Source organism: Maylandia zebra, linkage group LG9, assembly GCF_041146795.1.
Source record: "Maylandia zebra isolate NMK-2024a linkage group LG9, Mzebra_GT3a, whole genome shotgun sequence".
NCBI lineage: Eukaryota > Metazoa > Chordata > Actinopteri > Cichliformes > Cichlidae > Maylandia > Maylandia zebra.
Window position 1 is genome coordinate 27,953,053 of NC_135175.1, and position 27,895 is coordinate 27,980,947.

The 27,895-nt window shown below is 39.9% G+C and overlaps 1 protein-coding gene across 2 annotated transcripts in view; it reads left to right on the forward strand.

Moving 5' to 3' along the window:
- Positions 1-27,895, forward strand: part of sh3kbp1 (SH3-domain kinase binding protein 1) — a 45,893-nt gene that overhangs the window by 11,994 nt on the left and 6,004 nt on the right. Inside the window, exons 3-17 of one of the 2 annotated variants that reach the window (XM_012919334.4) lie at positions 8,115-8,229; positions 9,920-10,026; positions 10,840-10,975; positions 11,153-11,229; positions 12,287-12,382; positions 20,252-20,321; positions 21,803-21,897; positions 21,992-22,087; positions 22,187-22,238; positions 22,355-22,426; positions 24,624-24,759; positions 24,860-24,930; positions 25,046-25,152; positions 26,984-27,121; positions 27,656-27,867. In XM_012919334.4, coding sequence (XP_012774788.2) covers positions 8,115-8,229; positions 9,920-10,026; positions 10,840-10,975; positions 11,153-11,229; positions 12,287-12,382; positions 20,252-20,321; positions 21,803-21,897; positions 21,992-22,087; positions 22,187-22,238; positions 22,355-22,426; positions 24,624-24,759; positions 24,860-24,930; positions 25,046-25,152; positions 26,984-27,121; positions 27,656-27,867 — 1,580 coding nt within the window. The remainder of the gene's footprint in view (positions 1-8,114; positions 8,230-9,919; positions 10,027-10,839; positions 10,976-11,152; positions 11,230-12,286; positions 12,383-20,251; positions 20,322-21,802; positions 21,898-21,991; positions 22,088-22,186; positions 22,239-22,354; positions 22,427-24,623; positions 24,760-24,859; positions 24,931-25,045; positions 25,153-26,983; positions 27,122-27,655; positions 27,868-27,895) is intronic. The other variant, XM_012919335.5, reaches the window with a different exon arrangement.

Genomic DNA, 27,895 nt, shown 5'->3' on the forward strand with positions numbered 1-27,895 from the left:
AGCCACCCTGGGGCGCACTGACAGAGGCGAGGCTGCCAGACACTGGCACCACCGGGCCCTCTGACCACCACCAGTAGGCAACGGGTGAAGTGTCTTGCCCAAGGACACAATGACCGAGACTGTCCGAGCCGGGGCTTGAACCGGCAACCTTCCGATTACAAGACGAACTGCCACTCTTGAGCCACGATCGCCCATTTAAAACAAAGTAACAGTAAAACTGTTTAGTTGTTTACTGTTATTGGGAGTTAAAATGATTAGTTAACGAATGAATTAGACTTTTATTGTAAAAGTTATTTAAAAATTGTTTAAAAAGTTACTGATGTTATTCTGTTCTCTTATTGTCTGATTGATGACAGGCAGCTGATATGTTAGACACAGCTCAGCCACTAGCAGCAGAGCTTCCAGGTCTACCCAACAACCACAATGGGGTCTGAGAGGGTAGTTGAAAGCAAAATGGCAAGCTATGCGTATGATTCAGTGTAGCGTGGCCACAGAGGTCAGGTTTCACGGTTACAAATATCTTCAGACCTCACCAGGTTGAAAGTGAGAAAGTTTATTGGCGATCACAAAGTTCCCCTGGCGCAACAAATCAAATAAATTCAAGTATCTCAAAAATGTGAATGTCAGGTTTTCATTTATGATGGTAAATCTTTCTGTTTTGCAACCACTGCTCGGATGAAACGAGGCAGCTGAAGATATTGCTTTGGACATTCTCACTGTCTGGAACAACAAATATTTGTCAGAAAACTTTTAAAAGACTAGCGTCATCTGCTTTTTCTGTGGTGGAAAATGTGCCTGCGAGCCAGCTTCTGCTCCGAGGTCTTCTACTTTGAGTTTGTTGGCTCGGTGATCGGAATAGATCGAACACAGTTGTAGGTATATGATTCAGGAATGAGGAAATTCTCACAAAAAGTTTCTGGTGTGTAAAATAGTCAGTGTGTGGTGACAATAAGAAGGAAGTACCTTGCTCACAGTCTCATGAGAGGAAGTAGAAAAGTGCTACAAACCAAGGGTAACAGGACTCAGCAAAGAAGTGCATCTATTGTCAGGCTGTTCTCTGTGCAGTCAGGCTTCATTTGTGCTGACTGAACGTCAGCGCTCGCATTCACTGTCAGAGAGCCGGACAATGGGCCTCCAGAGGCTTCGCGTGGATGTTGTGTGTGTGTGTTTGAGAGAGTGTGACAGAGTGAGGCTGTGAGTAATCCAGTAATACCAAACTGGTCTGTCACAAGACTGCAGTTATGGGAATAAGTGACTCTAAGCTTTGCCATGTGGAGGAATGTGTGTGTATGTGAAGATCTGTGTGTAAGGAAGTGGAGGATGTGGACACACAGGTTTAAGAGCGGTGACAGGAAGTAATTGTATGCACGCGTCATTGCGGCTGACAACAACCGGGAAAGATAACTCACTGTAATCCTGATTTTTGCGTTTTTCAGCTTTGGATGTTTTTGTCTGGCTCGGCTCAGGCTAACACACTCTATATTCTGAAACTTGTTAATGGAGTTGAATTCTTTAGATGATATTAATAATAATGACTCAGTTGCATTTTCTTTTTAGATTTATCTTCTTTTTGCTGCAGCCTTTTCCCTCCAAGAAAACAAGTCGTTGATATCCTCATCATCAACATCCTCACAGACTCTTAGCAGAGGTGGAGGACATCCTGTTTATGGGAAATGCTGTAGCCGTGTGACCTCTGTTCATTGGACAGGCACATATTGAAAATCAGTATCACATGCTCTGATCTGACATGAAAGGCTTTGGGAGTGAAAGTGAATGTTTGTCTTTCCAGCATTTACTTTAGACAGAGAAGACATTAACGCCCAGACTTTTATTAATAAAATGAACGTTGCATGTGTTTAAGCATTGTATGACATGATTACTAATTACTCTACTGCTTAGTTACAAAAAACCATGAAAATACCGTCCTGTGAAACACTAAGAACATCCTTATTGCTTCGATAGGAATTAAAAACCATGTGCTGCTGTTCAAATGCATTTGAATAAGTGATCATCAACTAGGTGACCACCTATGGAGAACTCAAGTGTGTGTTAACACAATGCTACCAGGGGTGAACATCGCAGAAGTGTCACCTGAAGGTCAGACCTTGGGGTCAGATTAATGTTCAGTGTGTTTGACCAGCTGTCAAGCACAGTGGTGGACGGGTACAGGATATGCAAACCCTCCAGTCATTGAGTCAACCATGAACTCTTCTTTATCTTCTATATAGTCAAATGTGAGGCCATCTGTCCAACAGCTAAGGTGGCATGCTTCAAGTCAAGTCAAAATTTATTTCTATAGCACATTTAAAAGACTAGCGTACATCAAAGTGCTTCACAATAAAACCGCAATGGGGGCAGAACAAGGAACAAATAGTACAGTTACAATTAAAATTACCTTACATGGTGTAGTGCAGGCCGAATGAAAGTCAAACTTCTTTGCTTCAAAAGCTAAGTTGAACAGGTGTGTTTTTAAGCGTGATTTGAACGATAGATTTGATTCCGATGTACGGATATCAACTGTGTGATTATTCCAGAGTCTAGGAGCGGCAATGGCAAAAGCATAGTCACCTCTGGTTTTTAAACAAGACCTTGGTTGCATTAGGAGCAGCTGGCTGGAGGATTTTAGTGCTCTCTTTGTGTTGTACAGATCAAGGAGATCAGTTAGGTAGCTAGGGGCCAGGTTATTTAGAATTTTAAAAGTGAGCAGAAGGATTTTGAAATCAATGCGATATTTGACGGACAGCCAGTGTAAGTTAGCGAGGATAGGGGTGATGTGCTCATGCCTTCTAGTGCCGGTTAAGAGGCGTGCTGCTGCATTTTTGGACTAATTGTAGGCGCTTGACTTTTATCCTTAGCACAATAAAGTGTTCTTAAGCTTAAGGGGGTTTCAGATATTTCTGAAGTGACTATTTCATTCTGACCCCTGGACAGAGTTGTGAAATAAGGACAGAGTGTATAAAGCAAGGGAAAATATAATTTTGCACCACTCTTCTGCTTCTCATTTCACAATAATTTTACAAGCACTAGCTCTGTTTCCCCATTCCTCCCTCCTCTGTACATCAGACTGTTCTGAACACCCACTAAGCAGCGGGTGCTTCAGTGCATTGTTTTGTATTATCTGTGAAGAGACAAGGTCAGAGGTCTGGTGACAGGGGACACACACAGCAGTGTTGAGCATTCAAGCACTTCAGGGTAAAACACATAGCTGCCGTAAGGCTTTTAAACATTACCAACTAACACACGCAAACACAGTAGTGTACATTGTGCAGGTGTTTCCTGTTCAGATATGATGAATCACGCTCTCTTCCTCTTTTCAGATGGATTTCCTTTTTCTCTGGGTTACCTCCATATCCCCCAGGACAAAATTGCAGTCGCGCATGAATGGAGTCATAAAAAAAGACAAACAGGAGAGTTAGCTTTTTCCAGGATTTCCATCTCCAAACATAATGATTATCTAAACAATGACCCTGAATTAAAAAAAAAGACATTTTCTATTTTTGTTTAATCCCTTTATAGCATTTCATGAAGCTGCTAGTAGCTGCTAGAAGCTGCTCTCTCTCCTTTCACATATATACCAAATAGAAGCTGTAGGCTAAAGAATGCCTGCTGTGGGTTTTTGCGTAGGTTGGCTTATGCAGTGTCTCCAGCCTAAGTGTTTTATTTTCACCAGTCAGTCTATGGGCACTCGTGTCTGTGTACGCATGTTTCTGAATGAATATGCGTGAGGGTTTTTTTCCCTGCAGGACACATAATCTTTAAAATCAGAGGAGGAGGCTGCAGCGCCTGCCCGCAGAATCAATATCTTTTTAAGTGGGTCTACATTAACACTGCATTAGCCTACTTAACAAATGGCAATGTGTTGGCTGTGACAAACTTTTTTTTATTCCAGTGTCTTTAATTTGGTAGTGAGCCACCATAACTCTCTTATTTCACTTCAAACGTTGTTGCTAACTAGGTTTGCTAGCTCAGTGGCTGACGTTAGGCTAGGTGCGATCATGACTGAATGATCACAGCTGATGAAGCCAGGAATTCTACTTTTCTGTTTCTATCCAAATACATCTACTTCACATGGAATTAAAGCTCCATTTGCAGGGCTAAGCTGAGTGATTTGACAAATTATGCAATGTTAACAACTGAATCTACGATAGAATATCATTGCATATAAATAACACGGTGCTTTCTCCGTTATGATAAAGTCAAATGATTTTAACTGCTGCCATTTCATTCAGTTTCTATGGCTCTTGTGCAATGAGGAAACTTTTTCTTATTTTTATATTGCATAGATTATCCAAATTAAGCTCTGATAAGAATTTACCCAGGAAACCACAGCGTTATCTCCAAGGTCAAATTTGGTTGGAGTATGACAGCAAAAACTGATGTTGATGAAAAGGTTCAGGCGGACAGACCAAGAAATATTGATCTATCGATGATTGATTAACAAGTAATTTGGTCATTAAATTGTCATTAGAAGACAGCCACACTATGTCTTCTCCATATACACGGACTGGTGTTACATTCATCTTTTACTGTTTACTATAAACCACTACAATAATTCCATCTATCCATTTATATTTTATCTACATGGAACTGCTGTCTCATTTGTTTGCTGTTGAACTTAACAGAAAATTCAATACCCTGAGATGGGCATCAAAAAACAAGGCAAGCGCAGGGCTGAAATAAGTTCAGAACTACATTTTTCCATATTTATTGTATCACAAAAGGGTTAAATGTTTAAAGCACTATATTCAGTTCACTTTTACTTATATAGTACTAAAATCACAACAGCAGCCACCTCAAGGCACTTTATATTATAAGGTAAAGACCCAACAATAATACAGAGAAAACCCCACAATAGTCAAATAACCCCCTTTGCAAGCACTTGGGGAAACTTGGGGAAAAACAAAACACTTCTGCTTGTCACCAGACAATAATGCACTTAGTGGAGACATCTTGTATCACATGTTGGTAGTCACATGATTAAATTACATATACAGTAAAAGATGGATGGAGGTAGTGTGATGTCAGTGATTGGTTTTAGAAGTCCCTTTTTGATTAGTGTTTTCATTTCCCCAAAAAAGTGAGGGATGCTGTGAGACCACATACGAACTTGCTTTTAGCCAAGGAGAATTTTTAATGACAATAATTATTCCACATCCATTTATGGCCAAAAATGAGTGATCGAGACTGTAAATTCAGCAGGAAAGTGTTTACAGAGGTCAAAACAAAAAGGCGTTTTCCCATCGTCACCTGGTGGTTTTCAGAAAGCAGGTTTAAGACACTTGTGTGTTTTAGTGTTTTGTTTTGACTATGATCTATGACAAATGGGAAAAAAAATAACCACTCTAATGCTGTAGCATGTGCATTGGTTGTGTATTGTACCACGAAGAACATTTGCAAGTGCTTAGGAAAAGAGAAAGTACAAAAGATAAGTTAAGTGAAAAAGCAAAATGAAAGAAAGATTTAAGAAACACAGGGAAAGAAAATATTTAAGATGTCTTTGAACATTTCTTCTCTGCCATCGGAGGGCATTATTATAAAGCTGTGCTCGCTCTGTAGTTCAGCTGAATAAGAAACAGACAGCAGAGCAGGAAGTCTGAGGTTTAACAGCTGCTCCTGAGTTGAATGTCTTATTTATAAAAGGATAATATGAAACAAGTCGATGGACGTTCAAGGAATATGTTGAGCTGACAGTGCACTTACCATAGACAGTATAAAAGATGGATCTAGCCACCATGATGCTACCCACTAGTTTTGGACTTGACATTTTGAAGCTTTAAAGTTACGTAGATGAAAGATGGCTGTGCTAACGTATCAGCTGAACTGTACTCAAACTACAGGGGTGCCTCACTGAAGCACAAACTCCTTGGATGGTTTGTACAACACAGAAGGACGTGATATTAGTTGATAATCAAGAATTCAAAATAGCACACAGTGAAGAGGTTCAGTTTAATAACTAAAAGTTATTAAAGTTACAGGCATGAAAAATTTAAATTTTTGTGAATATTTGATATGGAAAAAAACTTTATACACCTTGAGTTCCTATAAATATAAATGCATATATATATTTAACTTTTGCTGTCTGGAGAACAGTTTTTGTTCAGTACTTCACTTTTTAATTAGCCACTTCCTGTTTAAAGAGAAGCACACAAGCCGCACGCCACTTTTTAATTGGCCTCTAAGCAATGGGGATCCAGAGTCTTTTCTCTGCTGAGTGCTAGATAGTGTTTTATAGTTGGAAAACCAAGACAGAAATCTTCACCACCATTTTCAGTCCCCATTCTATTTCATTTCAAAAATGTCTCTTTTTTTGCCTCAGATAAGCTTCAGCTGTTGTCGAGGAAACATCTTCTCATGTTGATATTTTTGGATCTCAGAGGCTCATTAAGGCTTTCACGCCAAACCAGGCAACGCACACCCAGATTGTGTCTGAGAGGTTGGACTGAGTCAGTGTACCCGGGCCCGTCTGCTTCGCTGAGCTGCGTTCGCCACAGGCCAAAGCTTATGAAACAGTGTCATGATGAATGTGGTGGGGAGATGTGAACCATTGCGTCTAGTTTCCCAGGATCGCTGTGGTTACTGCATCTCCCCGTTTGCCGTCTCCTTGTCTCCTTGATTTTTTTGTCAGTCGGCGTATTGGTCTGCTCGCCTCTCTTCGGCTTATCTGATTAGTTTTGCGTGCTGTCTTGTGATTTGTTATGAGAGTGAAAGTCACAGGGAAAGAGGGGGGGTAGTGTTCTGTTTGTGTCTGCGCAAGTGCAGGTACACAGTCAGGGTCACCAGGTCGCACCACATATTCGATCTGGCAAACTTTAAGCCCGTCTGCCCTTCTTGATGCTACCACAGTAAGAAAGATGTCTCCTTCACCTTAGTATGAAACTGGTAATATTTCAATGTGTCAGCCTATGGAGCCATCTAGGTGACAGGCAAAAAGTGAAAAAGCGTCATAGTATTATATTTAAATGGCTTTTATTTACTTAGGCAGATTCCAGTTTCTTGTGACACTGCATCTGTCAGTACATTACGTTAACCATTCAATGTTCAAAGCAGAATAGTGAAGAGTTGCAAACCTTGTACCACAAATTGCAGGATATAGCACCCAAAATGCATACACTGAAGGTGGATAGATTTAACAAAAGGCAAGGTGTCCGTAAGCAGTTGCCATAAGTCCATAAGCAAAGAGACAGATATCCAAAAGGCAACTTATTAAATCCCAGAGAGCACTGAGGAAACATGGGGAGACACACAGGGAGGATTCACAGCCACTGTGAGAAAGACTGAAGGGAAGAGAGCACTTTATCCACAAGGGTTTGAGTGCAGGAGAGTAACGGTATGCAGCTGAACCTAATTTGGGCAACAGGACAGAGGAGGAAGTAAAACTAAATGCAAGAGGCGAGTGACAAATAACTACTAAAGTAAACCAGGAAATAGATAACAGCTAAAACCAGGAAATGAAGAGACGTGAATGAACTTAAGAGGGGGGAGGACTGAGGCAGTGAACGCATAGAATACTAGTGAACAAATGAAAGTCAACAATAAACAATAAATACAACTTAGCAACTAGAAACCATGAAACATCTACAAGTTGTGTGTAAAAAAAAAAAAGAGAGTGTTTTTGTTCAGTATTTTTTGTTTCCAAACTTTAAGACTTGTTCAAAAATCTAATATAATTCAAGCACATTTTTCTGTTGAGCACCACAGCGGTAAATCATGTCTCGTGACGATGTTTCATCCCATAATTTATCCCTAGCAAATGCCCAAGTGACTGTACATGACATCACGGTCTGTTTAAGCTGTTTGTCTTTCCGTTTGAGTGAAGCGACAGTCTGGAATACGTAAAAACACAAAGCTATAATAAATTTGATATTTACACTGAATCACAAGCGTTTTTACTTGAGCCAGACTAGGTTGCATCATATTAAGCAAAATTATTGTTGACAAATGGGATTGCTTTTTCTTTTTTGGCTGTTAAAATCTGTAATTATGTTTTTTTTTAAAGCTGGCATTTAGACAAAGATGCTTTAATACTGTCATTTATTAAATCCTGGCTGGTCTTATTTTTATCGTATATGTCTCTGTAACCTACATTTCTCTAACCTGTGCTCCTCTCTCTATAGGAGATAAAGAAGGAGGGGAAGAGGGATGGAGGACAGGCAAGCACAATCAGACCTGACCTCGCCAACGGCAGTGCTAGCCCCGTGCTGGACTCCACCGTACGACCAGGCAGGAAAGGTACTCGGCTCTGTCTCCTACATTCATACACTGTGGTCATTCAGTAGCTTTAAGGCTTCAGGCCTAAATATAGATCCTGTTAATGTGAGGAAAGATTTGGGTCAAGCACTGCTGAGCATGTATACACATACTAGACAGTCACTATATGCTCCAGGGTAGTATGTGTGCATCTATATTGGAGTCACTGGATAGGTAATTAGCCTATTAGTGTCATGGATGGATTACTTTGTTTGGCAATCAATTAAATTTTTAGTGACTTGCAAATTAGACTAAAGGAGCAAATTTATGGCAAAGGAAAATTAAAACATGCATTCAGAAATTGTTATGCTCTGGAGTTCCATTCATAAGATAGAGCCAAAAGATGCAGGATAAAGGGAGGCAGGTAAACGTTTTGACAGAATTACATGAACGAATGAACAAAAGGCGCTGGTGTGCACAAGCAGGATTATCCAAACAGAATTCCAAACAAGGCCAGGTGTCAGGGGAAAAAATCCAAATTCAGGCAATTTGTCCAGGCACAAGAAAACTGACAGAGGACACACAGACAGGCAAGGAAGGTGGTGGATAAACTCAACAAACTAACAAACAACAAGGAGATCAGGAGGGCTGTAAATACAGAAAACTAAGTGAACACAGGTGAAGCTAATGAGAGTGAAGCTGGCAATACTGAGTGTAAGAAAATAACAAAGAGGGGAAGTAAGACAGCAGGGATACACAGGGATACTCTTACTTCCCGTCCTATTTTAAAGAATTATATAATTGTTGAAAATAAGACGGGAAGTAAGAGTAAGCATCACACAAAAACCACAGTGATAATGGTGATAACCAAAAACTAAAGGACGCTATTGTAAGAAATGACCACAAGAAAACAGTATGAGCAAAAAAAGAATCTCAAACTCACGCTGAGTCAAAACAGCTTAAAAATGACAAAGTAGAGACAAAGAGATATAAAAGATCTTAAAAAGTTGCCAAACAACTGCAACAAGACAATGAGGGAAGGAGAAGAAGAAGATGTGAAGCATAAACATAATTGCATACACAGCACGACCATACAATTTCAGTCTGGGTGTTTTCGTCCTATTAAGGAGGAGTGTGATACAAATAGCAGCTTTTAAACATTTTTTTTTTCAGGTTGACAATTGGCGTTACTCCAAGAACCAGTATTAAGTTTAATACATGGTTGTACACATTCGATTAATATGCTCCTCTTGTTTTGCTTGGATTCCACATCTCTTCTTTATAATCACTATCTATTGAACCAGCCTCTGTAAATACTACATATGCTACACATCGAAATATAAGGTGAAGAAGACTGACACCTTGTGGACAAAAGAGAAGGCGCAGGGTCATGTCTTAATGCCCCAGCTGCTGTAGGATGAGTCAAGAGTAATGAGCAGGGTAATGAGTGTAAGACAAACAACTGCAAGGCCAGTATGAAGTGCTTGGTGTCAGTAATGGTTAAGCTGCCCTCTAGCTAAAAGGTCAAAGGTCGCCATCAAAGGCTTCAGCCATGATGGCTTTTAATCAGTCTGTAACACCTGCTTAGTCTCTGTAAAGCACTGATTACAGATAAGTGTGTGAGCTCATTATATTACATGTAAGTCTTAGATATGTCTACATATAAACTGTGTGTGTATGTTCTCTTTCTGTTTATGTGGTTGTGGTGGCTGTGTGTATGTGTGCTGTGCAGGAGAGCAGATCCGTAAACGAAGATGTAAGGCTGCGTTTAGCTACGTTCCTCAACACGAAGATGAGCTGGAGCTGAAAATAGGAGATGTGATTGAGATCATAGCAGAGGTGAGAACTACATCATGAGCCTACAATGTAAAACCAGAAAAAAGGATGCAAAATAGCATAAAAATAACATTTTAGGTTATAGACGACAATCTCACATTAAGGTCCACATAGCAGTTCTGGAGCTTTCGGGCTTTCTCAGAAGAATGAGCTTCCCAGTTATAATAATGGGTAATGAGTGCGGCAACGGACTGGCAACCTTTTTATGCTGTAGCCAAACATTTGCCATAAGACACCAAGGAAAACTCCAGGCTTCCACCCTGAATTAGACATTTATGAGTACTTGGTAGCCATTTCTTCACGGTTTAAAAACTGAAAGAAAGAAATCGTGTGTGTGTCCCTGTCCCTTTTGAAAAAGAGTAAGAAAATTTAGCAAAATATATCTACTCAAGTAAAGTCAAATTTTTAAATTGCCATGTTAAAAAATGAAATGCGGGAAGAAAATACAAGTAACTGAAGTTTTATTTCATCAAATGTGTAACAAGAAAGAAAAATTTGATAAAATAAAATGTTTAAATAGTATGTATTTTTAAAAAATATTTAAATTTTACTTTTAAACGTGTACATTTATATATTTATGTTCTTTTGAATAATTAAGATGTTGAAATTCTCATGTTTTCTTTATATATTAGTTATTTATTCTTTGGTGATCACCACAACGCTGCCCTATATTTCCGAAAAAGCTTTTTTTAGGCTTTATTGTTTGTAAAGAACATTGTTTTTTTCCACTAATTATATTTAAAGGAGTAAATCTATGTATATCTGAGTGTATAAACGTGTGCATGTTGTCCATGTTGTGTAACTGTGTATGTTCAGGTAGAGGAGGGCTGGTGGGAGGGAGTTCTTAATGGGAAGACTGGAATGTTTCCCTCCAACTTCACCAAAGAGATCCTCACTGATTCAGAGACGCCCTCTTTGGACTCGCAGGAGGAGAACCGCAGTGGACGCACAAGTGAGTTACAGCTAATCAGAGGGTGGGGACATATCTAAATTTAAAAAATCCATCACTGCTTCTGATTACAAGATTTATTTGTTTATTTTCAAATCTTCTAATTATTTCATGAAATCAGCCCTTTTTGCATTGCTGCAACAAACTAAGATGTGTTGTGCATTATTTGTGTGTATGTAGATAAGGACAGCCCAAGCAGTGAAAGCGACGGTGGGGACAGTCGGTCAGAAACAGGGTCAGAAATCCCTCCCAAGAAGGTAAATACAGTCAAATACTTGTGCATTGAGTGCTACCTCATCACACTACAAGCTTCCTTGGGGGGGTGACCTCCCCTATAAAGTCAGCCATGAAATTAAAAGTAGGCAGGACGGTCACATTTGTTTTTTCAAAGCCTGCTGTCTTTGGGGGTCAGGGGAATACAAAGTGCAGATTCTGAATCTTTACAAAGACTGCATGACAAAATCTGTACTTCCCATAATCCTATGCACATCCTCTGACTGCTCAGAGACTGCTGGTCGGCATGAGAGGCATCTAAATAATATAGGATGGTTATAGTGATTTGGTTGGATAGTGCATAAAGCTAATTATTAGCACTCCACAGCTAGTTTGTCCATAAATTTGTAGGTTGAGTTAAAATTAATAGCGACCATTTTAATTAAACATAAATTATATCTCAAGCTAATTTTTAGTGAATGAATTTATCTTCTTCCCATTTTTTTTATTTCAGCATATTAACTATGGCTCAAGGGAAAGATAAAAGAAGGGTAAAGATGGGAATATGTTACAACTTTCTGGTAATTTAAACACTAAAAAAATGGTATCATGTTCAAAGCAAAGTGGTAAACTACTCAACTCAAGTTACAGTCAGAACAATAACCATAAAAAAAGAAAAGGATCCCATGAAAAGCTGGAAACTCTCCTAGGCATTCCAAATGTTGTTTACTCGCTGTGGTTTATACCACACGGAGACACTGCAATTGAATTAATATGAGCTTCATGTAAGGTCATATTAAGGTATAACATCAGTCAGCAGCACAAACCGATCTAGTGTTCCTAGCACCTGGCCTTATTTTGGCAACAGAAATGTCTGGAACAGAGGAAGCATACAGACAGACATAACAGACGAGGATTATGATGCAGGGGTGGTAACTCTGAGTACATTCTGAGTCATAGATGGAGAAATGAAACTTTACAGGGTCAATGGATGAGCACAAAGGAAGCTGTTGTTGTTTTTCTTTCCTATTTATGATTTTGGTTGGACTGCTCCTTTAAAAGATAATGCTGTTTTTCATTATACCTCTTTAAACCCCCTAGGGTCAGCTCAGAGGATTTGGCTTTGGTAATATCTTTAAAGACCAGCCCATCAAGCTCAGGCCTCGCTCAATGGACGTGGACTCGGAGGTGGACAAGGTGAGTCACACACACCCAGCTGTGTTTGTGTCACTTATGTTCACTTCCTGGAGACACACAGTAACAATAAACCAAGTAATCAGTCTAAAATTAAATGACTAGCACTATGGGGTCTGTTTTGTCCCCATAAGGCAATTTAGTAAACAGGTCCCCACAATGGAAGTAATACAAGTATACACATTCTGCTTTATACACTCTATTTTATAGACTTTTTAAAAAATTATCATCAACAGCAATGAGGAAAGGAAGTCACAGCCTTTGGGCCGCCCCTTACTCAGCTTCAGTTTTACAGCACAGGAAGTGGTTTTATGTTAACACACATGCACACACACACATGCACACACACACATCCTGTAGGGAATTGACAAGCAAAGCAGAAGTGAGAGCGCAGCAGGGCAGACAGAGAGAGCAGGAGAGGGGAAGGGAGTTGATACAGTTTTTCACTGACGTCTACATATTCACGTCTATTCTCCTGCTGCGTGAGCTGATGTAGCAAAGCCTCGTGCGAGTTTAACTGGAGACACAGAAAAAGACGGTAGGGACGGGTTTTGTCCGCGTATTTTTGGAGGGTTATTCATTTTGCATATTCTTCTCTTCTTCATTGGAAATTAAACAGCGTAACAACATAAGGCCAGGTGAGGCAGGAGTTTTAAGCAATGTATGTTTTTGCTTTTCACACTGTTGTCAGCGAGTTTTGTAAATATTTCTCAGGGAAACACAGAAAAAGAGATAACGGCCACCAAGAAGACATTTCTGGGGCTTTAAATGCTACAGAATTGATGCTTGACATGTTGGGATGACAGTGGAAGGGTTATGGATATAGACTTAAAGGGCTAGTTCACCAACAAAGCAGCCTAAAAGATGATGGTTTTATGTGTGTTTTATGCTAAAGAAGTGTTTGGGATACCAAAACGGGGGAAATATAAGCAATAAAAATATGATTTTTTATTTTGGCTCCTGTTTTAAACCACAAATATTTAAAACTGGACATAAAATAGTCCAGTTTGTAGACAGCTTTTTGAACTGAAAGCCAAGGTAACGTCACCCAACTTTTTTTGGCTTAATAGTTTCCATTGAAGGATATGGTCTTGGGTTTGTCTGTCAATTTATTGTAAATTTTAAAACATTTTAAAAGTGAGATGTCTAAACGTCAATCTTGGTGAACAGGGCTGGTAATTAAAGTGAACTTTAATGGCAGTATTAGTAAGAAAATGCTGGCAATCAAGAAATGTAAAAGTCTTTATTAAAGAAAAACAGAAAATGTTAACTTGCACGCCAAGAACAGTCAGCAGCTAAAAATTACAGACGCAAACAGCCTGAAAGTGAAATGCTGCTTAAACATTCATTAGGATGAAGGTAGAAATAAAGAACATTAACTATGTCGATGAAGGTGTGTTTAAAGAGCGTAAAACGGTCATTAAAACCAGCACACTGGTCATCAAAGCCTCCTATTTAGCAGCAGACTGTGTGTGTGTGTGTGTGTGTGAAGGATGTTTGTCAGCCTGCCCTGTTAGTGGGAGGCCGTTATGCTGCTTTATGGTGAGACTCGTCTCCTCACTCAGTAATGAGGCTCCAGAGGAAGCGTCAGGAGTATCCATCTGGGTGAGTCACACGAGGCCGTGTAACTTTTCAACTGAACGGTCGGTTGTTTGTACATGTGTGTGTGTGTGTGTGTCTGCGACTGAGTGGTGTGGCTTGCTGCACAGACGCAGAGTGACCACATGCGAGTTTAACGCAGGTGTTTATAATTTGGATTATTGCCATTGCAGCAAATGGAAACGCTTTTCTTAGTGTTTGTTCAGCGGTTCCTCTTTTTTTTTTTCATTGCGGTGACTCAAAGTCACTCAGGCTTGACATCAACTGTCACCTGAAAAAAAGGCATTGGATGTGAAATAGAAACCAGCGGGAACCTTCTGATGCGAAAGAGAGACAGCAGAGACTTGGTGCATTTAAGTATGCAGTATGGTCAAGACGAGCTACTGAAGTTCAAACTGACCGTGAGAATGAGGAAGAAAGGTGATTTAAGTGACTTTGAACGTGACATGGTTAAATAACTGGGAATCCCCTGGGTTTTTTCCAAACTAGCATCTCTAGAGTTTACGGAGAATGGTCTGAGAAAACATGCAGTGAGGGTCAGTTCTCTGGGTGAAAATGCCTTGTTGGTGTCAGAGGAGAATGTCCAAACTACTTCAAACTGATGGAAAGGCAGAAGTGCACATTGAATGTTGAAGCAGATGGGCTACAGGAACAGCAGACCACAACGGGTGCCACTCCTGTCAGCCAAGAACTAGAAATTGAAGCCATTTTTTATTCTCCAAATTGGACAATAGAAAATTGGAAAACTGTTGTCTGATGTGACCAGTCTTGATTTCTGCTGCAACATTTGGTTGTTAGGGTCAGAACTAAGCCTAAACAACACGAAAGGATGGATCCATCCTGCTTTGTATCAACAGTTCAGACTGTTGGTGGTGTAATGGTGCGGGGGGGATATTTCCTTACCATAATTTGATCCTCTTAGTACCAGCTAAGCATCATTTAAAACACCACAGCCCCCTTGAGTACTTTTGCTAATCATATCCTTTCTATGACCACAGTGAACTCATTGTCACTGTGGTCATAGGGCCTCCACAGTCACCAGATCTCAGTCCAATAGAGCACCTTTGGGATGTGCTGCCAACAATCTGGAGCAACTATGTGATTCTCTGAGGAGTGTTTCCAGCCACTTGTTGAATCTATGAGATGAAGTATTAAGGCAGTTCTGAAGGCAAAACGGGGTCCAGCCCAGTACTAGTAATGTGTGTTTGACAATGACCTGACAAAGTGGCCAGTGAGTGTATGTATGTGAGTGTAGGATAACATCTTAACATCAAACTTCATCAACTCACACACTGGTTGGAGTCACTGAGCAGCTGAAATATATTTGAATGGGCCAAAGTATCAGTTGGGGGTTTTGGCCAAAAAGTGAATCAGCTGTAGAACAATGGAGGACACAACATAATTAATTTCCAGTTTGTCAGTAACCCCCCCCCCCCCCCCCCCCCAAAAAAAAAAAAAACAGTTCCTGTGCACAGGTTTTCTTAGTGAGATGGTGAGACAGAAAAATAAAGGAGTTTTTGCTGTCCTGTAGCAACACTCCAAATCAAATGTATTTGGCTGGTTTTTGGGTAGATCAATAGTTTGTGGCTCTGAACTCTGAATCTGATATGGATACGATGATGACATGATGATATTTTAAATCCAAGAGTGCAAACATCAGCTTTGGCCAGGTTAACTGCAACTTGACTGGTTGGCTTACAATTTTTGCAGCTGCACAGCTGTAATTGTAAGTGTTTCTCTGCAAGAAAGCAAATAGAATTGCTCCTTATATTAAATAAAAAGTTAACTTAAGTGGCTAGAAGTTTGTTAAAACCACAACCCCAGCTATAAGGTCCACTTCCTCTCCTTGTTGGTGATGTTGACTTTGTTTTCATTGTTGAGTCACTTCAAAAGCCTGTTTCATGTGACACGAAAGGACTTTTAGAAGTAAGTTGTAAATAGACTGGTGCTTATATAGCGTTCTTCTACTCTACTTGATCACTTAAGGCAATTTATGCAGCGCGTCTCATTCACACTCAGATAAAGGCATTAAGAACATCTCACCTAAGGATACTTTAGGATGCAGGCTAGAGCGGCCAGCGATTGAACCACCAACTTTCTAATTAGTAAATGACCTGTTCTACCTCCTGTACCACAGCCATTAAAAAAAATGACAGCAGCTAGTATTCCCAGTACTAACCAGACCCTGCTTGGTGTCTGAGATCAGATAGGACTGACTGTACCCAGCAGTCATCTTGGCATCTTGCTTCTGTACAGTTTATTCCAAAAAAACATACATAATTTGAAGCCAAATGGCTGAATCAATGAAGAGATGAACACCTTCATTTCAGTGGTCACTGTGACATAAACGTTGCATGTTTAGGATCAGTTTTCAAATCTGAAACATTTACATCAGCAGTAAAGTTCCCCTTTTGTTTAAATTAGTTTTAAAAGTCTTCACATCAGCCTAATTTGAAGGTGAATGCATGTTTGAAATTAAGATCATGGAGCAAATTTCTCTAAAACCTGTTCAGACACAACCTGGTAAGGCTAAAATGTAACCTGGGTTTAAATATAAAAGTTTAGTAGCCATCTATGTAACACCTGGACATTGTTTGAGAATTGCAAATAGTGTCTTTGGTTTAACATCTGATTTGTTCGCGCAGCGGCTGTGAGCAGACAGCCACTCAGCATCCGTCTCGTTGTTTGTAAAATAACCTACTGTTTCCATCAGCTAGGGCAGTGTGGTGGTGAGGCCCTGCAGCCTCAGAAAAAAAAGTGACGGGGTTTAAATTTGCAGAGGTGTTGAGGAGAAAGAGTGCACTTTCACTTTTCAAGCAGAGGTAAAGAAGACGTGACCTTGTTTTCCTATAGGCATCTTTTGAATGATCTGAGAAGACGGCGTTTCACCTGATGGGTTTTTTTTTTTTTAAACAAACCATTACATTGTTTACACCTCTCGCAAAGATCTCTTCAAAGTCTTTTCACACCATACCAAGCCGGTGAAGATCTGCTTTACAGTGATGAGGTGATAAAATAGCACCCTGCACCGTACATGCAGCTTCAAGGGTTATGTGAGGATGAATCAGCATGTATTCATTGTGTGCACACTCTATGTATGAGGTGGTATGGTTTGATATTTGTTGAAGGTCACGATAATATTCTCATGCTGCTACTTCTACAGGACTGTGTGCTTTTGTGTGTTCACAGTTATGTTTTTGCAGTAGGAAACCATATATGGCATAAAGGATTTCAGTTCTGCTTGTTCGAAGAGTAGTATCGCACAAAACCTCTCTGTCATGTTGTAATGGTCTCTCTTTGCTTGTGGCTCCACATGGGTCTCATTAGGGAGGGTAGAAGACAGAAAAGGGGAGGGTTTGGAGAGGAGAGGAGGTGGCACAGCGGTGTTGGTTTCTCCCGACCGAACAGAAGAAAGCAGTGTGTGTGTTTTCTCCCAGACTGAGTGCTGTTTGTGTGTGGGTATGTGTGTGTGTGTGTGTGTGTGTGTATTTTTCCTGAGGAAGAGCAACCACTGGTTCCACAAACATGAATGAGGGATCCACTCCAGCTGGGAAACAACGGCTGCTTTAACGGCACCCGCACACTGTAGCTGTAGCGTGTGCGTGTTCAACATGATCAGCAAGTCAGCCTGTTGTGCTGAATCTGAGCTCTTCCTCTCTAATTATCTGCTTAGACTGGAAAAGTACCGGCTATGTTAGTCTTGCTTTTTACCCTTACAGTTGATTTTTTTTCCCCCATCATTATGTTTGGCTAGTGTTCCTATTTTCCTGTTATGTGTGGTTCATTTACTACCAATTTGAGTGAAATTCTGTGAAATGTTTCACCAGTGCTGACTGCCACTGCTGTCACGGTGTACTGTTCTCCATTCTCGAGCCTATTTTTGATTGATTTGTCCTCATCATTGAATTCAGTTCAATGACAAGCAAAGATGCTATACTCAAGTGCAATTAGGAAAATCTGAGTGTGTTACTTGAATACTGTGAGGCCCTGAAGAAGATTCAGAAATGTCAAGTCATGTTAAGTTATTTATAAAGAAACTTCACAATGTTTGATTTATAGATTTATGTTTGCATTTAAATAAAGGCACAAACATACAATACTGTGCAAAAGCCTCAAGACAGCCATCATTTCTTTATGTGTTGCTTCCAAAGAGCCAGAGTTTTCTTCTAAACAAATTTCCCACGTGTGGGACTAATAAAGGTTATCTTATCTTATCTTAATCTTATCTTAACTCTTCTAATGTGGGCTTACACTGTGCGATTTGTGGCTCATTTTGAGCCGATTTTTCAGTTTCAGAGTTTCGCCTTCATCCTGTGTCGTGCATCGTGTAGTATATGTGGGATAACGAGAAGCGATTAACACCTCACGTCCAGCTCCCGTTCATCAATCGCTTGGTTGTAAGAAAATCAAACCTGTTTGTGTCAACGCAGCCTCTCACACTGTGCACACGCAAACACATAAATGTCGGTGAAAAAGACGGAGCAGCACGGCAGTTCAGCGTGTGATCTAGACACAAGCAATGGAGGCACAACTTGTAGAACTTTGGAAAGCTCATCCGAGCCTTTTCGATGTGGCCTCACAAAATTATCACGACCACAACAATCGTGAAAATAATTGGATGGACAATCCTGCTCAATCACAGCTGCCTGATCAACGTTTTTCATTAGCAATTTAGCAAAGTTGATGGTGGTGGTGTGAGTCTGTGTGAGTGAAAGACAGGGATGGAGAGCGAGCGACAGATTTTCTGTTATAACCTTCATGTTATGGACGCACAGTGTGAGCATTCAGGTGCATCGTGACCTACGAACTTCTAACCCCTGCGAGTCAATCGTGCAGTTTGAGCAGATGCTCGATAACGTGACTGAAAAACTGTATGCTCAGCTTAAAGTGGTGTTTCTTTGGACATTGGCTGCCTCTTAGCGCATTTTCAGTACTTATACCAGGCCATTTTCAGAGCGATCTTTGTTTTGTTTATTAAGACACTTAACACTGATCTATGAATCATTCATGCATAAGCAATTCATGCCAAAGATAAGAGACTGACTGGTTTTTCACCAAAAAGGTGATTCTCAAAGAAATATTAGCAAGAAATGTGGTATGTCTCACAAGCTGTGTCCTTAAAAGCATGTCCTTAAAAGAAACTTAGTCATCACTTGTCCACTTTCCTAAGACCTATCTGCAGCAGATGAACAGTATTTCAAAAGTCATGTCCTTAAGAAACAGAAAAAAATCTTGTAAAGCCAGAGCTAGCACACAGGACTTAATAATACATCCAGCCCTTCAAATGATTCATCTACTGTTCACTGAAAACCCATCAGAAAATGTCTCAGTTGAAGGGTTTCTATCAAGAAGGCTTTCTCAAGGAAGGAAAATAAGGACAAAAGGCTGAGGTATGCCAGATTACACAAGAATTGGGCTGACAATCAGTGGCAACAGGTCCGATGGAGGGATGAATCCAAATTAAATTGTCATCGGTATGTACAGTGGAGGTCAGGGAAAAGGTAAAACACCCATCTCGGAAAAAAAAGTGGAAGCTCTGGTATGGTTTGGTGCCGAACACAGAGAGAACCAGCAGCCTCTCCAGAGCCAGGACATCAACATTAATGAAGCAGTGTGGGATCGACAGAGAACAGAACAAAAAGCAGCCAACATCCAAAGAGCTTTGAATGTCCTTAACCTCTTAAGACCCGAACTCTTCCATGCATTTTTAATTTCTCTTTGATGTTTGGGCATATTGGGGCCCGATGAATTCAAAAACAAAGAATTACCAGATTTATTTATTTTTTTACCTTATTTTTGTTTTTAAGAAAAATAAGAACCACATATGAGGATATTCGTTTAAAATTCTGATAGAACAGTAGCAGTATAATGTCCTCGTAAGTGGGTATCAGGCCTTTGTAGAGCAAAATTGAGTATTTTGGTCTATCCACCATCCATCCAGCCATTAGCTTCCGCTTATCCTTTTTGAAGTTGAAGTGCAAAGGTGGTCATACTAAATATTGTCTTTCAAGTTTATTAGAATTGTACAAAATCTGTTTTTTTTCTTAAATCCTGTATTTTTATTAATATTAGCATGTTGCAATAAATATTGCTACACCTATTAAAGAAATGGGAGCTAGCAGGAGGCTTTTGCACAGTACAAATTGATAAATAAAAGATGAAAACATGATGACTCAAACCAGGAAGTGCCTAACAAAAACTATGTTAAAACATAGATGAGAATGTGAAAGAGTCTGAAACTTAAGATGTTCCAACGTCTCTTCCCCCACTCAGGCCAGCGACGGGAAAGCAGCGAGCGTTGCAGTTGAAAGCATGAAGACTGAGCCTGACAGCAAAAGCAAAGGTGAGAAGTTGCATCTTAACTGTCGTGTAGGCGAATCTAGCAAAAACACTGTGCTAATGACAAATCGACGCACATGTCACTTTCAGCTCATCACATTCTGGTGTTTGGTCAGGAATCCTTATTCGTCATATTTTAACAAAGGGAAACCCCTTTAACAACGATTTCAACCATGAAGAAGAACAGAAGCCTGCTAAAGGAGCAGAGTTGCATGTAACATGTTCCAAAGTAGCACATTACAGTAAATCACATGACTCAGAAATGTAGTGGATTACTGTACATGTGTACTCACCTTCATGTTACAGTTGTTACATGTGTAACTTGTCCCTAAGTTACCAGATAGAAAAAAAATCCCCAAATTTGCCCTTTTTCTGCACTCTCGAAATGCAATCATCTGGCCTTATTTCATGTGGCAGGAAGTGAAAAATTGTGGTTTAGTGGTTTACAGGTTTTGAAGATCTTATTTAAAAGAAGAATATTTGCTTAAACACTAACTGCATGCAGGCTAGAAGCAGCAAGCATCACAAAAGACTAAAACAAAGCATACCAAACAGAAGGTTTCCCAACCAAGCAGCCAAATTTTTAACAGGTAACAAAATGACAAGCAGTCCAAAATGTGCCTTACTTAGGCAACATGACATGTAATTTAATCACAAGACCTAAGACAAGGGTTCGAGGTCTGTCTGCGACCGCCTTTTTATATTTACCTTCATATTTGATCCCTTTTCTCTTGCCGTTTGAGTAAGTTTAGATAAATTAGACGGTCAGGACTCAGTACTAAAACCTGTTGGTTACTTTAAAGAGAAAAATCATAGTGTGGGTTTAAGGAAACCGTTCCACAATGGTAAACTGTCTCTCAGCTTTCTCAGCATTCCCCTGGTTCCTGCACATTAAACAATGATGCTGAGAACGGCTCGTAAAATCTCAAATACATGTGCAAACCAAACAGGATCCCTCCATGTGTTCCATTCGGTCAACTAAAACTGTTTGCTATCATTTCCTACACTTTTTGCAGGTTTCCTTTCATTCTAATAAAGCGTTGTTTCTTATTATCATAGTGTCTAATGTTGTTACACTGTTTTGAAAGTGCTTCCTCGTTTGGGCTTTTGTCCAAGCATGTCCGTTTATACAAGAGAACAAACTATTTTTTTCAGAGTGAATGCATCTGTCCATTATTAGATCACTGATAGGGATTATTATTGTTTATTGTAAAACCTATGGATAAAAGACTTTAAAAGATCATTAAAAAAAAAAGACAAAACAAATAAAGGGATTATTTGGAACTTTTTTATATTTCCAATTATAAATTACATATTTTGCTCGATGTAAACTGTGTTGATGACGTTCTTGCATAATGAAAACACATTCTTCTATTTATGTAGGTCAAATCCAGTTTGCCTTCTTTGTCTAAACCCACTTGTTTCTGACTTTTTCGGTGGTTTTGTTCTATTAAACTGACTTGACTCTTTTTGACTGGCTGTCAGGGCGGGAGCAGTGTAAAGTCCTCTTTCCATACGAAGCACAAAATGAAGATGAGCTGACGATCAAAGACGGGGACATCATAAATATCATCACTAAGGTGAGCGAAGCATTGTGCGATTTCGTATTCGCATCTGCATTCACTTCCAGGCATCTGCAAATTCAAATAAATACTTAAAAATGATTTTGTCCAGGATTGTGCCGATGCAGGCTGGTGGATGGGGGAGATCGGGGGAAGGCAAGGTGTCTTCCCAGACAACTTTGTCAAGCTGCTAGAAGTTGAGAAAGAGGTGATTTTGTCATGACTCGCAAAACTTTCCAGGTTATAGTGATGTTTGAAATCTGCAGATGTGGTTTTGTGATGCTTCTGCATCTGTATGCGTTTCCAGAGACCAAAGAAACCGCCTCCTCCAAGTGCACCGTCGGCAAAACACACCACAGGTAACAGCTCTCATCTTCCTGCTTGTTTTTGTGGTCTGAGACTATAAAAAAATAATAAAGGGGGGAAAATAGTAAAAATAAAGAAAGACAAAAAAACCTTTGAACTCTGACTGCAGAGAAAAAGTCAGAGGTCAGGAAGGCTCCTCCTGAGCGGCCTGAACATCTTCCCCAGAGAGACCAGGATCGAGGTAAAATCTGACCTGCTTTGACTAGTGCTCGGCTGCACTATCTCACTTATTTGCTCGGCTAATTACTAACATCCTTCATACTAATAATAATCATATAACACCCTGCTGGGCTTCTTTACATAAAAAAGACAGATTCTTTTCTAGGTCAAGTTTCTGCAGATATCACTTACGGGAATTGCCCCGCTATTTTTTTGAGCAAAATAGCAGAGCTTTGATTGAAGAGGTGCATCAGTATCAGTCTGTGTGCAACAGGAAACTATGGGTTTTTATGTGGTTTTAAGCATAAGAAAGACTGGCATTGACTGTGCTGCTGGTGTGAGACGGATGTCTCCAGATGTCTGCACAGTGGCCGCGATGTCATTGTATCAGAGCAGCACGAAATGATGTCTTTCTTTTATATATATGCGATATACTGAGATTGCAGTGGGGTTAAAAACATACAATCAGAGATAAAAAGTGTCATCAGCCTTATGTGTTACTTTGTACCACTGTCAAACTGATTTCCATAACTCTGTCATACATTTAAATAAAGTAGCAAAGTTTCTATGATTGGAGTTTGCCTTTGCTAAAAAAAACCCCCAAACAATTAAGTACGTAAGTTCTATGATTTTGTGGCTGACAGTTTTTAAGGTGTTGCTTGTTGTTACATCAGTCAAAAGCAATCGTGCTGGTACACTTTTCCGTGTGGCTTCTTTGCACAGCAGTACATGCTGAGTAGGAGGGTGCTACTGCAGCTAAGTGCTTTTAAGAAGTCTCCAAAAGCATGAAAGGTTTTACCATGCACAGCTAAAAGTCAGTTTTTGAGACAGTTTTTGCTTTGTTGTCGTTATTTAAAAGATTAAATCCTTTTATCGGATTAGTAATAGACACACTATTATTAAGACTGATGCAACTGTTGTTTCTGGGCTTTTTTTAAATAGTTACAGACTCTCAGCTTGCCTCCATACACTTGCATTGAGTGCAATTTACACTTCAAATGCAGCTACAGGTTAAGTTCTTTACTTCCACCTGCAGCAACAAACATGAACTGTCCCGCTGAAGCATTCAACAGTTTCTTCCACAACATTTAGAGTCCAAATCTGGTTTATAGACCAGTAGATGAAGTTTGTATTATGTGGAACATGAAATAGTTAGAACTGGTGACTGTTTATTTAAGTCAGTTTTAAAGAATTGGGGAAAGGATGAAAGTTGTACCTGTTTACTTTTACAATCTTTTACTGCATACGCTCTGGATATTGTATTTAGTCCTTTGTCCTTTGTAGACCTGGCATTAACTGCAGGTCACTCTAAAAAATGAGATTTTTAATCTAGACTCATAATAAGGATAGTAAGTATCCTGATTGGTTGTAGGTGTGGCCACCTTTGTAAGGGGAGTAGGGGGAAATAAATACATTCTTGATAAAAAAAAAAAGATCCAGAAGCAGGCTGGAGGATAAAGTGACTCTGCTGTAAGGAAAAATGGATGTAGAAAAGAAATGGCAGCAACTTAATACTTCTCTTAATCATACTACCAACATGAGTACTCAGAGAACACAAATCCCCCCAAAGGGCAAGAGCTAAACTTTGGTGTTTTGTGATGATCTTATTACACTGTGCTCGCGTCAGCTTGTTATTAAATAAATAAAAAGTGTGATGTACAGCTCTTTTCACATCTATTTTTATGCTGTATTACTCAAAAGGATTTCTTGAATTGTTTTTTTTTCATGGTCAGCTATGACCTTGGGTCAAGGTCAGATGCATAGCCAATCCAGGTGTTTCACTGTACACACTGGTCTTGGATGAAATCACGCCAGTTATTTTATGCAACAGTGATGGAGGATTTTCTTGAATTGTAACATAATAAATGGTTCTTGTTTGGCTCATTTTTAGTAGAAGCTTAAATACTTGACAAATACCGCTGCCACCACCTCGATGCCTGATCTTTTTTAATCCTTTCTGTCCTCTGTTGCCCTGTCTGTGTGTTTCCTTTTATTTCCTGCGGCCCTCATCATCCTTTAACCTTTACAGCTGAATTATTCCTCTTCAAAGGTCAAAATTTGTTCATTTTTGCTGAGGCAGCCATGTTTACCTTCCCCTTGTCTAATGATGCACGTGTTTGAGTCATGCTTGTCCCTCTGCATGCATATCCAGCTCTGATCTGCTTGTGTGTTCTCATTATGTTGTATGATTTTTGTGTGTATGTTTGTTTTGTGCGTAGGTGAAGAGGTGAAACTCGGAGACCTCTCTAAGCCCACCCTCCCATCTCTCCTTCCCAAAAAACCCCTCCTTCCAAAGTCAAGCGCCTCCTCTTCCTCCCAACCCCCGCGGCGTCCCGAGAGACCGCCCACACTAGCGTCAGTACACACACAAACACACTCAGATACAGAAAACGCCCTGATTTGTACATGCCTGAGCATAATGAGCCTAATATTTACGTATGGTTTACTTGCTCAGGTGTGATAGCCCCAAATCTGAGGGCGGGGCTTCGACACCAGATTCTGCCCCTGACAGGTCACGTGACACCGGTGAGTTAGACTGACAGAAGCATCGAGCAGTGATGCAGTGTCAGAGCGGGCTCAGAATTTTTGCTCTGCCGGAGTCTCTAATATGTTTCTGCATTTCTGGTGTGTGTCTGCACAGATATGGATCTGGACGCAATTGTCTCTTCTACAGAGAAGCTGAGTCATCCAACGGCATCGCGACCACGAGTCACGGACCGCCGACCCCGCTCACAGATCATCACACCAGTGAGTCAGTCTGTAGTCGGCCTTTCAGAAATGACTTTATATGAAGAAAGAAAGACAACATATTTCTACAGACCTCAAACCAAAATACAGTCGCCCCCTGCTGGCTGACTGTAGATTAAGCTTTGAACGCTAACCACTCTTTTCTGTTATTACCAATACTTTAGTGTCAATCAGCCTAAAAAAAAAATAAATGAAATAAATAAAAATGACAATTATAAAAACCTTTATGTTTGCAGTATGGTCATGTTTTACCAAAAAGTCGAGGCTTACACTGATGTCTTAGAAATTCTGACATCGCTCTATGTAGCATAAGATGGTGCTACTCTTTATTCAAGTTTTTATTTTATTTCTTTTCTTTCCAACCAAGTGTGGTTTCTTTTTGGAAGGTTTTCAGTCAGAAACATCAGCCATTGTTCTGCATTACAGGGGATTTATACTTGCTGTTAAATCCACACTGTAGGTACCTTGTAACCATAAACCCCCCTGAATAAGTCTAAATCAGCACTTAGTAGCTTAAACATTGCTACAGTGCTACATTGACTCACTGCACCATCTTTTGGTATAAATTTGTATTACACATAAATATGGCCTAGCCCTGTTTTAACTTCTGTTGATACGCCTTCAACATAACACACAAACTCAGGAAGTTTTAGCAGATGTTTCTTCACATTCTTCTGATAGCTTTAGGCACTGAAATTAAATTCTTTTTCTTTTCCCACCCTCACAGCTTTTAGTAATAAATGTAATTCAGGGAACTCAATGAAACATAGCTTTGTTTTCATGCAGTCACAAATGTTTTAATCAAATTATTTGCATTTTTATCACTTCTGTTTGCAGCATTTCATCAAGACTTTGTTACTTCAATTTCACCCAAATCAAGGCTTTTGATAGCCAACACCCCTCACCACAGATTTGTTTGTGACCTTTAAAGATGCTGTCAGGCAAATAAGCTTAACTTCAGAATAGACCTAGATGTGTCACGACTGAGCAGCCGGTGCATTTCAGATGCGAACCCAAATTCAGACACAGGAGAACAGAGCTTTAATTCCAACATTTGGCTAATTGCAGGTGGCAAAACCTGAAACTAAGAAAACAAAGAAGACTGTGAACACTGTAACTGAAAGACTATGAAACTCAGTGAAAGAAAACTATGAAAAACCATGAATACTGAGTAACTATGAAACACAGTGAAAACAAAAACCTATGACACTCTATGACTGAGAGATAACAGACGATGCAACGCTGAGCACAGGAAGACTGAGGACTTAAATACACACGAGGTGATCAGGGGACGCGAGGACACATGAGGATACAGCTGACTAGAATTAAACATAATTACAACACAGGGGAGAGAAAAACTAACCACATGAACACAGAACACGCACGATCTATTTCAGAATAAAACAGGAAACTAGACATGACAACACTAAGCCTACAGACCTAAAAACACATGATAAACTCAAGAATCCAAATATGGAAACCAAGGAAACAATAAATAATGGCTGCCTTTAACCTAAACTAAATAGGAATAACACATGATCACAAAGCTAACACGAGAAGAATACCAAAATAAACTCGGAGCGCTGGGTCAGAGGCCCAGGCTGTGACAAGATGTTTCTCCCCATTTCCATTCTTCTCGCTAAACTAGATTGTCCTTGCAAAATATAAATTTCTTGTGATGCTTTTTAAAAATTATTGTCTCAGTTTGTATACAAGGATTTTTTTTTCTTTCTTCTTGTTGTGGATATTTTGCTATCAGAATATATCTGTAGTCTGAAAAAAGAAGACCAGTGAATGTATACATTTTTAAGCACATTTCTTTCTTTTGCAGTCTTCTCTGTCCTGCACTGACCTGGACTCACCGATAGTGGAGGTCAGGAAGGACAAGGAGCGAGTGAAGGACAATCATGATTCTGTCTCCACCAGATCTGTAGATGCTTCCCTGAGGAAAGGAGTACCCACCATCTCTGTACGGCCATGGCAGTTCCTTGTGCTTCTCATTTAATCCATCAGGGGGCATTACACTACAGAATTTCATGTTTTTTGACTTGTAAAACTGTGTTTTGGTAATTTTACTCAAGGCTTCTGGCAAATGTTAGTGTTGGCAGATAAAAAAAAGATAATGCTTTATTTAATTACATGAAGTACATTAAGTCACTTTTAAGGTTAAATATCACAAAAAAGGTCAAGTTTGACTCTTTCTTTTTAAGTTGAACATCATCAAGTTAGTGAAACAATCTATCAATAAATTCCAGGCCCATCCAGCTTGCAGCTTTGATCATACAGACACACACATACTTTTATTCTGTAAAGTGCTTAAAATCAAGACAGAAATTTCTTTCTTGAACCTAAAATCCTGCACAGTCTCTTATTTTTTTTCATTTTCTGTATATTTTAATCACGAAGGACGTTGTGTACGAGGTTAGATCTTGTATATGAGAGGAAGAAAATATTATAAATGCTAAATTCTTCAATTCTTCTTGTTGATCTGTGTTTGGGATAGGCTCCTGACAGTAAAGTACCACTGCCCGCCAAGCCCTCTATCCTGAACCCGCCAAACTCCAGCCATCGATCCGCCTCTCCGTCTTCCTCCTCGGGTCTGAGTCCCTCACCCGAGCTCCGGCACTCACCACAAACACCCCTATCTCTGGAGGAACTCAGGAACCAGCTGAGAGACCTGAGGGCCTCCATAGACCTGCTGAAGAGCCAACATAGGTGAGTGTGTGCCTTTTAAGCAGCAGGT